Source organism: Plectropomus leopardus, chromosome 4 (genome assembly GCF_008729295.1).
Source record: "Plectropomus leopardus isolate mb chromosome 4, YSFRI_Pleo_2.0, whole genome shotgun sequence".
Classification (NCBI taxonomy): domain Eukaryota; kingdom Metazoa; phylum Chordata; class Actinopteri; order Perciformes; family Serranidae; genus Plectropomus; species Plectropomus leopardus.
This window is the reverse complement of record NC_056466.1, coordinates 19149425-19163224: the sequence shown is the minus strand read 5'-3', so window position 1 is coordinate 19163224 and position 13800 is coordinate 19149425. Positions and strand designations below refer to the sequence as shown.

The 13800-nt window shown below is 39.8% G+C and overlaps 1 protein-coding gene across 1 annotated transcript in view; it reads right to left on the bottom strand.

The window, feature by feature from the left end:
* The window catches only part of LOC121942083 (protein sidekick-1-like), a 268045-nt gene that overhangs the window by 69969 nt on the left and 184276 nt on the right, over positions 1 to 13800 (bottom strand). Inside the window, exons 17-18 of the mRNA XM_042485177.1 lie at positions 6064 to 6204; positions 1897 to 2078 (exon numbers count right to left, since the gene is read on the bottom strand). Coding sequence (XP_042341111.1) covers positions 1897 to 2078; positions 6064 to 6204 — 323 coding nt within the window. The remainder of the gene's footprint in view (positions 1 to 1896; positions 2079 to 6063; positions 6205 to 13800) is intronic.

Sequence of the window (13800 nt, the reverse complement as noted above, 5' to 3'; positions counted from 1 at the left end):
ATGCTGATTCCGGAGCACCACAGAATGATAATGCACTGTTGCATGATGGGAATGCCCTTTACGTCTCATGTTTGAGCCAAAGAGGCCAGACGACACGCAGACGCACAGTGAGAGTATACAGAACAAAAACTTGTGAAAATGGAAGGGAAGAGATAGTGAGAGAGAAAGAGAGCCAAAGGATGAGAAGACAGAGAGGGAGACGGAAGATTAATTGATGTTAAAGATGCCCCCACACCCCCACCCCTACCCTCCTCGCCATGCTGACTGTACTCCTGGGATCGGCTTCTAACCCCTCGCAGCTCACAGCTACAGATAAAACACTAAACTCTGTCCGCTGGGGAAATCTTAGTATGCGCGTATGCCTGTATGTGAGCGAGCGGAAGACGAGCAATGTTATCAGAGTCTAATACTGAGTTCAACCACATCCTCTCAGAGATAGTGATAGAGAGAAAATGTCCAATCCATTGCAGCCACTCCCATTAAACCACATTAGAATAATTAATGAGTCTAACTCCCTCTCCTGAGTCTATAAACCTGTCCTGAACTCTTGTAATAATGACTATGAGTTTTATGTGTGTGTGTGTGTGTGTGTGTATGTGTGTAGCCCAGTCTATCTTTAATAATGATAATATACTGTTGGAATAAAAGTCAGGAAGAGCACGTGTTTAAAAAAGATTTACTCCGACGACCACTTCCCCCCTTCGTTCTTTATTGTCTTCCCTTACATCCTTCTGTCTCTCACCACATCCGCATGGATTTATGTTTGACAGACTTAAAAGTGTTGTTCTCTGTGCAGCCATGTTTATTACAAACAACTCACTATCATATTTATAGACTAGTACAGACTCTTTTTCCCCACTAACTACCTCAAGCTCATCCCATAGCACCCCAAAGTACTCCTTGGCCAGATAGGAGGTGCAGTCGCTCCAGCATGTCCAGGGTCACCCCTAGGGCGTATCTCTCAATTGGTTGAAGCTGATACGTCTTTAAGGGGAAGTCTCAGGGGCAACTTTAACACTGAACTGCATCAACTGGCTCCTCTCAAAGCTGAGCTCCTCATCCTATCTCTGAGAGTGAAGCCAACCAGCCCGCGGAGGTACGTCTGTCTGTAAATGTGAACTCAGTAGATTGATCACTAACCAAAAAAGTAAAAACAGTTTATGGTGGTCTACCTAGTCACTATTATAGCAGACTACCATTATAAAAATGTATCTGTAAAACAATATTCAGGGTTTCTCACACATTAAGTTATTTGTTGTGGCCCATCACAATAAAATCATCTACTGCCACAGATTGATTTTATAGCTCTGGAGCTGGACCATTAATAGGAGCACTGGAATATGTATACTGTATACTATTCAGTTATTAATTGCACCACACTCTGAGTGCAGAGCGTACTCTGGACACAGACAGCGTAGCAGAGTGCCAGGCGCAGTAAAAATGACTCTTAACCCTTTATTTCACTGGGTCTAAAAGTTTGCTTTCTTCAGCAGCTTCTTCTCTCATCCATTGATCTGATCGGCTCTGACCGGATCACCTGATAAATTATCCAAAGCATGACTCAGCTTCCTCTAACTGCAGCAGAGGGTAAAAAGGACTCATGATGAGCCCCCTGTGCAGCATAATAACAAAGTGGGAACATGTGTTCATACAGTGTGGAGTTGACCAGATGTAAAGACTTTTTGATTCAGGATTTTAAGACTTGAGAAGCAAGGAAAAGCTTCTTTAGGGCAGTTAATTTAAGTAATGAACAATGAAAGATTATGATGCTAATGTGTTTATGTTGGAATACTTAAAGTTTAGTGTTATGTGTCTCTGCATGGACTGATGACCGTTACATTTGTTTTGCCATCCAAGAAGGAGAAATAAAAATGTGAGTGTTCATTTTTAACTCACCTCCCTGCAGAGTGTACTCGGTGACAGGGCTGCTGTAGACGCCCAGGCCGGCTCCAGTGAAGGCAGCCACCTGGATCTGGTACTGTGTCCAGATGATCAGATCTTTCAGCAGACAGTAGTTGGTCTCTGGGCTGCTAATGTTCTTCTCTTGGTAGTCCCCTGGCAGCCCTGCCAGACGGTACCTACACACACACACACACACACGTAAATATGTTGTTTTGTAGCTAAAAAAACTAAGCAAGTAATAGGTGATGTACATATACTATTATGTTTCTCAATCTTCATTCTTAACAAAATAACATTGTTGAGCCTCAGTTGTTTTTACTTGAATAAATTAGTTTAATTGCAACACAAATCAGATCCGAGTAGCTCTTGATACAGCACATGTGCAGTGGACCGAGACATACGGAGCAATCATCCAGCCTTACACGGTGTATCTCATAGCTTTTACAGAAGCATATGTAAACACACCACCTTAGAGGATCAAAACAATGATGTGTCCTCATCTTACAGTATCTTCACCCTCAGACACCCTGGAGCATTTTCACATGCCTGCATGCAGACACTGACGGATTCAAACATTCATACAATAATTACTCTTTTTCATGATGACATTCATATCATTTCATAATTAACATTTTTTTCCCACCACAATAGGCATAAGTCAAATACACAGACAAATGAACATACATTACAGCAGTGGTAGAAAAGGGCCATTAATCAGGGGCTGATGTCTTTTTGTGAAAATTGCTTCCAATACATGAAGTATATATGTCTTTCAAGAAACGTCTTGAAACTTTACCTACCAGTCCATCAAAACTGAAACCTCAAACCAAACAAACCGTCTTTTTCCGACTGCAGCTGCTGGCCTCAACAGCGAGGCCAGCACCCCCACTGATGTCTTATCCCACCCCACGGATACTGCACGTTACATTAACGTTAAGCTTCCACATGTGACTCAATGCATTACATGAGCACGCTTTTATTGCCTGTGCACATTGCACATTTTCTTTATACTTAATTCTGTGAACAATGACTCATTCTTTGATTAATGCTTTGCACCTTAGGTCCTCCTTGTAAAAACACTTTACTATGTACATTTTTCTTTTAATACTCCTATGTAAAAATCTACTTGGCAGTTACAGCTGAGATTAGTTCAGCTATTAAATTAATCTCAAACTAATTCAGAAATGGATAAAACAGTCTGAGTAATTTTATGAAGAAAAAAAACCCATCAAAATGATCTCAATTCCAGCTTCTTAAATTTGAATATTTTCTGGTTTCTTTCCTCCTCTATAATGGTAAACTCAGCATCTTTGTGTTGTGGACAAAACAAGACATTTGAAGACATCATCTTAGGCTCTGATGGACATTTTTCACCATTTACTGACATTTTACAGACCAAACAACTGATTGATTAATCCAGAAAATAACCAATGGTTAATAAACAAAAAATGATCATTAGTTGGAGCCCCTCTTGCAGTAAATCTGATTCTGAACAGACAAAAGCATGTCATGAATTTATGTTAAAAAAAAACAAATGTGCTCCTGAAAATAACTCCCAATCCTGGAGATACACAGTGTCATAATATCATAATGTAAAATCAAACTGGTGTTCTTATTGTATATGCTTGAATAGAAATTGAAAAAAAACCCCCCAAATTTCACTTAAAAACAGTATTGCCAGTATGATGCCAGTAAGTATGGCTTTCTAGGAGGCAGCAACACTGTTCTGAAGGATTTTTATTGTTGAAAAGTCGTTTGAATCATGTCAGAATCCCTAAAGAATAAAAACCTTTAATGCCTGGCAGACATCTCTGAATAGTGCACCTTCAAGGCCTTCGCTTTACTACATGTGATATAAATGTCCACTTAAAAGGATATATGACCCGACTAGACAGGGAGGTGTAATACCACTTAGGTATTGTACATATCTGATGGAGCTGAATGGAGTAATAATCCACATGTCAGCGTTTTAATATGGAGCCTATTCAGTGCAACAGGATATTCCAACATTTCACCGGCTGAGTCAGCGCTCTATCACACACAACACAGGAGCGCACTCATACACACAAACACAGATACACAAAGCGAGGGGGTGCCGCAGGCTGACAGGGGATCTCTGTAGTGAAGAGGAGATAACCTCTTTCTGCTCTCTCTCCACCTGACACACTGACACTCATACTGGGGGAAGAGAAGGAGGACGACAGAGTGAAGGAGGAGGAAAGGTGGGAGAGCATGAGAGAAGGAGAGTGAGGATGTTCCAGATGATACAATGAGGATTAAGGAGAAACCAGAGGGGAGGGCAGGATGAGGTAGAAGCCCTGTCTTATAAAGCACTGTATGTATGAGTGTGTGGATCTACTTTCAGCTGATTTCTGGAGTGGAGGCAGATAACACACTGAACAAGGACAAAGACCAGATAACTTCTACTGCAATTATATGCAGATTCATGTGAGACAGCGGATCACAGTCTGATTACACCAACATATACATATATCAACTACAGTAGTCGAGAATGGACAAACCAAATATGCATTTTTCACATCAGCCACCATAGTTCTACAAGCTTGGCACACAGGATAACCTCTAGATGCTATAAAATCATACATACTAGACGTGTGATGCTGAGCCAATGATTCATTGTTGCTGGATGACCTGCTCAGAGTATTTTAAACTAACAATAAAAATAAATCAATTGATCCTTTTTTGTACTTTGTATATAAATAAGGTGCCAGAGTGCATGATAAACATTGAAATGGAGCTTGTTTATATAAAACAAAAACAGGCCAGGGGAGGACCCCTCGGGCCCCCCGACAAAGGTCTGGGCTAATTATTTATATGTTAATTATTAATGTTTTGTTTATTAATTGGCCCCTGGCCTCTTAAAATTTTGCAAAAGTGGCCTGCAGGCAAAGCAAGTTGAGAATCCCTGCACTTGACCTTAAACACAATTGAAATATATATTTTTATAGTTCTTCTCTAAACTATGGCAGCAACTTACAGTTCTTTGAGTGATTACACAGCAGTTTAGTCTTTAAAATATCAAAAAATAGGGAACGATGCCCATCAAAATATTCATAGTTATCATGTAAAATGGTCTAGCAGTCCTAATAAGACAAAATATATATTTTTTACATTCTCAGTGGTATAAAACAGCAAAAAGAAAGAAATCCTCATATTTGAGTAGCTGGCACTAGTGAATGTTTGTCATTTTCCCTTAATACATTAAATCACGAAGTACTTCACTGCTAGAAAGATGGTCCTTTCATAAAATTAGGTCATTTATTCAACTGAAAGATGCAAATACTTATGAAATTGGTACTTTATGACTATAGAAAACAGAGAAAAAGGACTGTGGCACTGACTTGTACTCAAAAGGTAGAATACCTAGAACCACCAGAATGGACAGCTACTCACTGGACCAATAAGCACTCCCACTGGTTTGTGACAGTAAGCGAGATTGGCTGTTTTGACACAGGAAACAACATGGCCGCCAGTTGGTTACAAAGGATTTCAAATTACAGTTAAAAGGTAAGCTAGAACATGTTTCTGAAAACATTTGAGGTGTGAAATAGGCAACACAGTGACAGAATATTGGTTCATATTTGATAAGAGCTGCTTAGTTTTAATGTTTGATCTCCATATTTTCAGTCTGCCTCTTGTTCAGAAATTCTCATACTACAGCCAAACAGTGCCCTAAAATATGTTCCGGGCCTCTCTCTCAATTCACTTCTATACCCTTTGTGTCTGCAGTGGCAGGCTTATGAAAATGCAGAAGTACATTCTGCGGTTTGAGCAACAGCCCTTAAGCCTGCGAAAATCTGAATGGAGATGAGAGGTGAGCAGGAGGATCTAGACTCAAGCAAAGTTTACCACAGCTCCTTAACATGTACAACCAACGTTGTTATGATAAAAAGCTGGTTGAAATTCAGCAAAGTATCCCTTCAACTCAGTAGCTGATTTTATAAAATTGTTGACAGTTTATTTTTTTTGGCGTTCAGCAAAACAAGTGTTTCTGTAAACCAGTTTTATTTCAGTTGTAAAACTTGTAGTCAATTGGTATTTTGAAAAAATCTATACATGACTCAGAGTGAAGACTTTTCTTCACTTTTCTCGCCAGTGGCAATGGCAAATATGGTTGTGTGTATGTTTCTGTTTGTATACCTGAGCACATATCCTCGGAGGACTCCATTGAGCTGGGGCTCTGGAGGGGGTTGCCACTGGACCATGATGGACTGATTTGTCCGCCCACTAGCCACAATGTTCTTTGGAGGAGCGCTGGGTGCCTCCTCCCTCAGCATCAATCTAACACACAAAGAAAGGAAGAGAAAGCAAGAGAGACAAATGACTCAGATTACATTTGTTAGGTGTCCTGTAATGAGAATATTAGTAATACTGAAATAATGTAGGAACATTCTCATCTGGTATCCCCACATATCACTTATATGAACAGTCTGCACAGGAGCAATACATTAGGCAAGCAGGTTAAAAAGGAATTTCATAGCGATTCTTTTTCACAAGCATCTTCATCTTTTCTATTCTGGGGGTCAGACTGTCTACAAACACATGATCATGTTTGTCACTGGAGATTCACAGGACGGAGCTGCAACTTATTACACAGAATCATCTCGCAGCTTAAGCAGCTCTGATGAATTCTAGTTGAATTTTGGGCTCATCTCTCTTGTCCCTCGTTCTCCACATACATCTTGCAATTTCATTTAATACATTTGCTTTTCATTTCTGGCTATGGTGTTCATTTATTTCTAACAAACCACCGCCGCCGCTGATGGAAATGTTTAACGCATCACTTCCAGTGCGCCAGAGGATTTCTCCCGGGAATGATCGAGCTGACACTGGGTGTTTAAAACAACAAATGTAAAAAGCGTTCATGAACTCGGTATACGTTGAAACACAGCTGTGTTTTATTCACTGGCAGCTTAGAAAAACAAACAGGCATTTACTGTCTGTATATTGCAGATTACTGCTAATATTCTGTTTCATTTCCCTCCTTTTAATGTGAGGCTTTCCCTCTAATGTCCCATTTATACACCAGCAATCTTTGCCTGGGCAGTCTCTGTTTCATCACAATATCCTCAGTAGACCAGCCTTACAGTATGACAGCAATAGATAGTTAATCAGTATTAGTTGAGAATGAGCAAAGAGCTCATCTTTTTATTTCCACCGAGACAGTATGATCCGTCGCTCTCTCTGCCCTCTTCAACTCTCTTCTGTCTCTCCAAACCTTTTTCCCATCTTTCCTTCGACACTTTGATCCCATTCTCCATTTTTTCTCTCTCCCATCTGCAAACTTTCACCTTTCATCCATCATGTACTTTGGCCTCAATTATTTCATCCTTCTATCTTTTACTCATCTCCTTCTCCCTCCTCTTCTACACCGTACCCCCCCCCCCCCCCCCCCATGCCCCACCCGTGATTAAAGCTCCCAGCCCTCTCATGGTTGGTAAAGCACATGGGCTGAGCTGGTCAGCCTCTGGTTTTACTGTAAGCAGCTCAGCTAACGTAATCAGAGCCATATGTGCTCACACACACACACACACACACACACACACACACACACACACACACACACACACACACAAAACACCAAACAAATTTCTCTCAGCTTAAAACAGACTGTTACATCCGATGGTCTTTTCCCTTCCCTTCCATGGATTATGTCTGGAGATTTACATCCCTCCAACCCCCCCTTCACTTCCTCTCCGTGCCCTATGTCTCCCTGAATGATTCTCTATGAGCTATCGAGCCATTAGCCGTGGTATGGCTCTCTGTATTTGTGTGTCTGATTCTGTATGTGCCAATAAATGTGTGTGCACATCTATATATGTGTGTTTGTGTGAAAGTTAGAGTGTGAAAGCTGTTAGCTGGAGACTTACACAGGCGGATATATGGCACAGGCCAGTGGTTTTACAGCTGTGCTTTACTTCCATTAGGTTAGGCACTGTCAGACAGCACCAGGTGCTGCAGGCGTACACATGTACACACACACATAGACACACACATAAGCTAATGGGCCTTGTGTGAATGAGATGGGCATTAGTGTAGCCGCCTGGAAATGGGGTATATATAATCCTCAACTATGCCACTGCTTTTGACTGAAATTGATGATGCACATTAATACACATACACAAACTCATGCTACACAAACACACACACGCACACACACACACTCATGCAGTACTGAACAGATGCGGCCATTCACTGTTTGACTGCAAGTGAAACACACACAAATGCACACTGACACACTTATACTCGACAGCAGAAACTCTGTGCGAATTGCCTTAATTCCCTCCCAGCCATTTACCGGTAAATATTTCATACAGTGGGTTCAGTATGAGGACATCAACTTCACACCAGAGATTAAATAGACAAACCCCAACCCACCTACTCATACACCACTTCACATCCACCCAAAACACATACACACATTCACACCAGCAGCCATACATGTGCTGCAAGCAAACAAAGTTTGTCTGATCGCTGTGTGACACACTTTCTCTGTCCCTTGTTATTAAGGAAAAGAGGACATTTTCTGCAGGAGATTTACATGTTTTCTAGTGTGTGAGTGAAAGTGTGCGTGTGTATGGAGGGAGGCATGCATTTTGTGAGTTCCAGTGCTGTGGGAATTAGTAAAAGTTTCTATCTGTGTCATTCTCCACAGTTTAATGCCCACCGGCTTTCTCACTAAATCCACATACACACCGACTCTTAAATTTAATGGTGTTACCGGGATGTTAAATCTGCCTCTATTCAAACAGGATAGTAAAATTTAGATCCAGTATGACGAGGAAATAGAGAGAAATGAACAGAGGGCAACAGGAATAAAGAGGGAGAGAGAGAAACCAGATGCGACATGATTGGGAAAAAAACAGGCGAATAGATGAGCTTATTTTCTTCTTGTTTGACACTCTAAGTCTTGTCTGCTTTAAATGTTGTGCTGTTTCGCCCGAGGCTAAAAGCTGCACAAACGGAGGAGGCTGACACACTAAAGAGACTCTGTCGGGGAAATGGAGAAACTTTGTGCATATTCTCACAGTGGAACAAAACCAGCTGAGGCATACATTAGCTTCAGAGTATATGCCTTTTTTTGTCATTGAAATCCTGATATTGATTTGTAGTCACATTAGTTGATCAGTCAATATCATTTTTCACTGTGTTACAGCAATAAGGCTTCAAAACAAACTGAATGTGACACCAGATGTTCTCTCATTATTGTTGTAGTCTAGTGTATAGAACATTGATAAAATGCAGGTATAAAAGACAAATGCATTTTTCATGAAAGAATATAAAACGAGATAAAACATTAGATAAAACATCTGTTTTTTACAATAGTGGCTGACTGTAATGTGTTGTTAAAGTAGCTCAAGGTACCATATTTACTGTGCTCCCTTTTCTGATGTTACTTTATTTATCGTCATACCTTTAACCCAAACAAAGCACATAATACTGGCAATCGCAGCTTTACCTGATCCTCTCTATGTTTGCGTATACATAGGGTTAAATGTAAAGGGGTGTGACATTCTGCAACAAAGCAAGAAGTCCATCTGTGTATTGGTTTAGCTAATTCAAGGCTGATTAGAGCTTTCACAAACAATGTGTAATCGATGGATGTAAGTGCCAATTGATTACCCTTTGTGCTGCTGAAAATAAATAATATTCCTGCAGAAGCTGGATCTTAGTGTTTTCTAGGTGGTCCTCTCTAGTATATCTAGTGGACGTTTTGCTTGGAAAGTGTCAGTAGAGGAACCTTGTCACCACAAAACTGCACCAAAAAAACATTTTAGTTTCTGTTGTCTCTAAAGCATCGTTGGCAATTTCACTCAGTCTCTCCACCGCTTTGGTTGTGACTGAAATATCTCAGAATCTTTCTGATGGACTCTATGGACCCCACAGAGATGAATCCTACTGACTTTAGTGATGCTCTGACTTTACCTCTGGCATCACCATAAGGTTGAGTGTGAAATGTCTCAACAGCTATTAAATATGCTGCCATTAAATTTGATTCTAAACACCCATGTTCCCCTCAGGCTAAATTGTGATGATAAACTTTTCCTGTACTACGCTCTTCTTGTCCGTTCCCAAAAATTTGTCTAATATTTTAGTTTCTGAAGAAACTGCTGATGTGCAAAATGGAATTCCCATTAGCCTCAGCTGTACGTTGTGTTTAGTAATAATTAGAAAACGTTATGTTGCTTTCATGCTAAACTAGGATGGTGAACATGACTGTTTAACATCAGCATATTAGATTTGTCATTGCAAGCATGCTGACACTAGCAATTAACACATACTAGATTAAGTGTTGGATCTGGGTGTGGTGAGGTAAAAGTAAAGCATAAAGTTGCCATTATAATTTTGGTTTGTGTTGAAAGTCTGCCTAGTTGAACTGAAGGGAGAACAAGAGCAGCTGCTAGTCTTTTAAGTGGAATGGAAATAAAGGCTGACCCTTATATTTAATAAATCTAATGAATAGTGAAAAAAAACACTATTATAAAATGTAGTAGCTTTTATAAAATATTGTGGGGTTCAAGGTAAAGGTGGGGTTCAAGGTAAAGGTCTGAAGCTATATCTTTCTCCCTACTTTAAGAGGAACTATGTATTCCATTTCATTAATTTTAGTAAACTTGTACATGTGTAAGGTGAAATTCATTCTACCTTTGAGTTCATTTCGAATTTATCATTGTCATCGTTCATTAAATTAAAGGACTTTCCAGGCCTAATTCCCTCAAATTCAAGGGCCCAACATGGCATAGTTTGAGACATGATTCAAGGTTAATTATTGTTACAACACTGAGAATAGTTATTAAGAGAATTTGCAGGCTTTACAAAAGCCCACAAACAACAATTAAGAAGTCAAAGAGCCTTGAATGTGTGAATGTCTCAGTTGTGCTGTTACAGTGACGGCAGACATTATCAAAAGCACTTCAATTTCTATTATTGCAAAACAAAAAACACAATTTTGACGACTTTGTGTGACCCTTTTCTATTAATGTCTATTTTCAAAACCATTAGAGGCCTTGATTTTCCCCTTAAACTCACAAACCTTCCCAGATTCAATGACCTATGGAAACCCAGTGTTTTACTAAAAAACACATGAAAAATGTTCACAGAGTTAAGTATTTTTTTACTTGTATCCTGGACCAGTTAAAATAATCAGTTGAATCTACATTTGTTGTGTTCCTCTCATTTACTTTGGTCTATGTTCTTCTCGCTTCTTATCGGCTGGTTTAGTGATATGTAAGTTAGTGATGAGGAAGAGATGATTTAAAGAGCTGCTTTAGGGCTGGAGCCGTGGATGTATAAAGAGACTTGGGTACAGCTTTGGAGGCTGGATCCCGTTCATTCCTATGAAAGTTGCTCAGTAGCACAAGAAGCCAAAATGGTCCAACTTTACAGATGTCTCTATTGCAATATACGTCAATGGAAAAAGTATTTTGGTGCCGCAGGGCATCATGTGATGATGTAATGAATTCCACCGTTTGGCCACAAAGATAATTGGCTTTAAAGCTTGGGGACTTGGCCAGAACACATGCCATATGGAGGCAGAGATATTGTTGCAGCATTTCAAAAGTTAAACTTTGTTTATCTCAGGGTGTAAAAAATGGGCAACTGGGAATACTTGCTTTTGACGTGTCTGCAGCACACCTACAATGACAACAATGTATTCAAGGGTGCAAAAAGCTGCGTAATGGACCTTAGAAAGTTCTGTCTTCACCCTGCTTTGTATTTCAACCACCACATTCATTATTGCATATGCCCTCTATAGCAAGGTAAAATGAAATCAGGTTTTTTGTGTTCTGTGACTCTATCATTTTGACCTCAAATAACTTGTAACAAAAGTTTACGTCAAAGTTTGGAAATACTCCTTCATTATGAAAAACACAGAAATGATTGTGGTTATTGTTGTATAATGTCAAGATTTTTTTTGCTGCTTACATCTGACAGTGTTTCCAATAATAGTTTTATAGCTTGTATACTTTTTGAGTTGAGTCTTATATTCATGTTTACCCCTTCTTACATATCTGCGCGATCTGCCCAGGTACACGTAAAAGGCGTAGGTAGGTTTTTACCTTCTCTTCAAAATTGTCAACTAATGGGGACTCTGCAGCATACAGGGACACAGCAAGACTGGTGATTGCAAAAATGACTGAGCCTTTATTGTATTTCTAGACACAATTTTTGTGTGTTGACAGTAAAGAAAAGAGCAAGTTGAAGGAAAATGCCCGTAATCTCGGACATTTTGCTAGACATACAATGAGCTCTCCCTCATCTGGCATCTGAGCTTTTATCAGTAAAAGCCCACTCACTGCAATATCCTTGATGTTTCCGCTCCATCGTTATAAATCACTCACTATGCTATAGGCACCTTCAACAGTTGCGGCCACTGTTAAACACAGATATATAATTCAGGACTGACACTGAAAAGCACAGGACAAATCCCCTGTAAATCTTTAAATCTCACAAAGCTCCTACAGCATTAATTTTTTACAGTGAGTGTCTATTAGTGTGTGTGTGATAGAAAGAAAAAGTCTGAGTATTTTATCACGCATCTAGTGTTAAAATCTAATGTGTTCTGATTCTGACTGAACAGCTGGAATTAAAAATAAGAGCAAAGGCAAAGAGAATTGAGACAGATGCTTTAAACTTCTGATGATGCCTGGAGTTCACGGCATTAATGCATAATCTGTCTCTCCTCTGGTAATGCTTCTGCTTTAAAGATCGCGACGGTGTGAGTGTAGGTCATGCATGAACAACTGTGTGTGTGTGTGTGTGTGTGTGTGTGTGTGACACTCCAGATGGTATAATTGGATTCTCTAAAAGAATTTCTGCATTTAGAAGTAATGTTTTTCTGCTTTGATCACATTTGTTCAAAAACTCTTTGTGGATGTCCATCTCCAAGGACACTTTTTATGAGCGACCCTGTGCACTCTCTCTGATAGGAAGAAGTGAGGCAGGGTAATGAATGTGTGCAATGAGATAAAAGAAACTAGAATTTTCATTATAGCCTATTAAGCATTTGTGTGATATTCTGTCATAATTAATGTATGAATTCTTGAGTTATGGCCAAAGTTATGGCTAAAAACATGTTATCGCGAGGACAAAGTGAGCTTGATGTTTGACCTCAAATTCTAATCAATTTATTCTTGAGTCCAAGTGGACGTTTGTGCAAATTTTAGATAATGCTCTCAACACCTTCTTGAGATATTGTGATCATGAGAATGAAACAGATGCAAGAACACAGTGACCTTGACATTTGACCATAGTGAGACAGACAAAGTCACAGTGGCCTTAATCTTTGACCTATGACCACCAAAATCTTATCAGTTCATTGTCCAATCCAAATGGACATTTGTGCCAAATTTTAAGAACTTTCCTGAAGACTTTCTTCAGATACTTCCTTCACAAAAAGGGGGCAGACAGACAACTCAAAAACATAATGACTATTGCCAGCAGAGAGGCATTAAGAGAAAGTATGAATAAATGCTGTTATGATAAAGATCCTAATCGGGACAAGAACAAAATGGGAGAGTGCAGAAGCAGCTGGAAGCTCAAACTTTAATAAGGGCTTTTTTTGTCATCAATATTACAAGCTTCTCCTTCACTCTCTGTCCCATTCCCTCACTCTGCACACATTACTGCATTTTGTCATCCTTCTCATTTGGAGCTCTGAGCTTCTGCAGGACATTTTCTTCCCCCTCACTCTCCCTGTGTGTCAAGTGCAGCGCGCGCCTTGGCATCTGCGACATGCTCATGTGCGTATCTCATCCAGGCAAACATCCAGTAGATGAAAAGCAAAGTGCACATGGTTACATATGAGACAAACACCCAAAAAGAGAAGTATCCATCTGCTCTGATACACTGACAAGTGATGACTTGCCTGCCTGC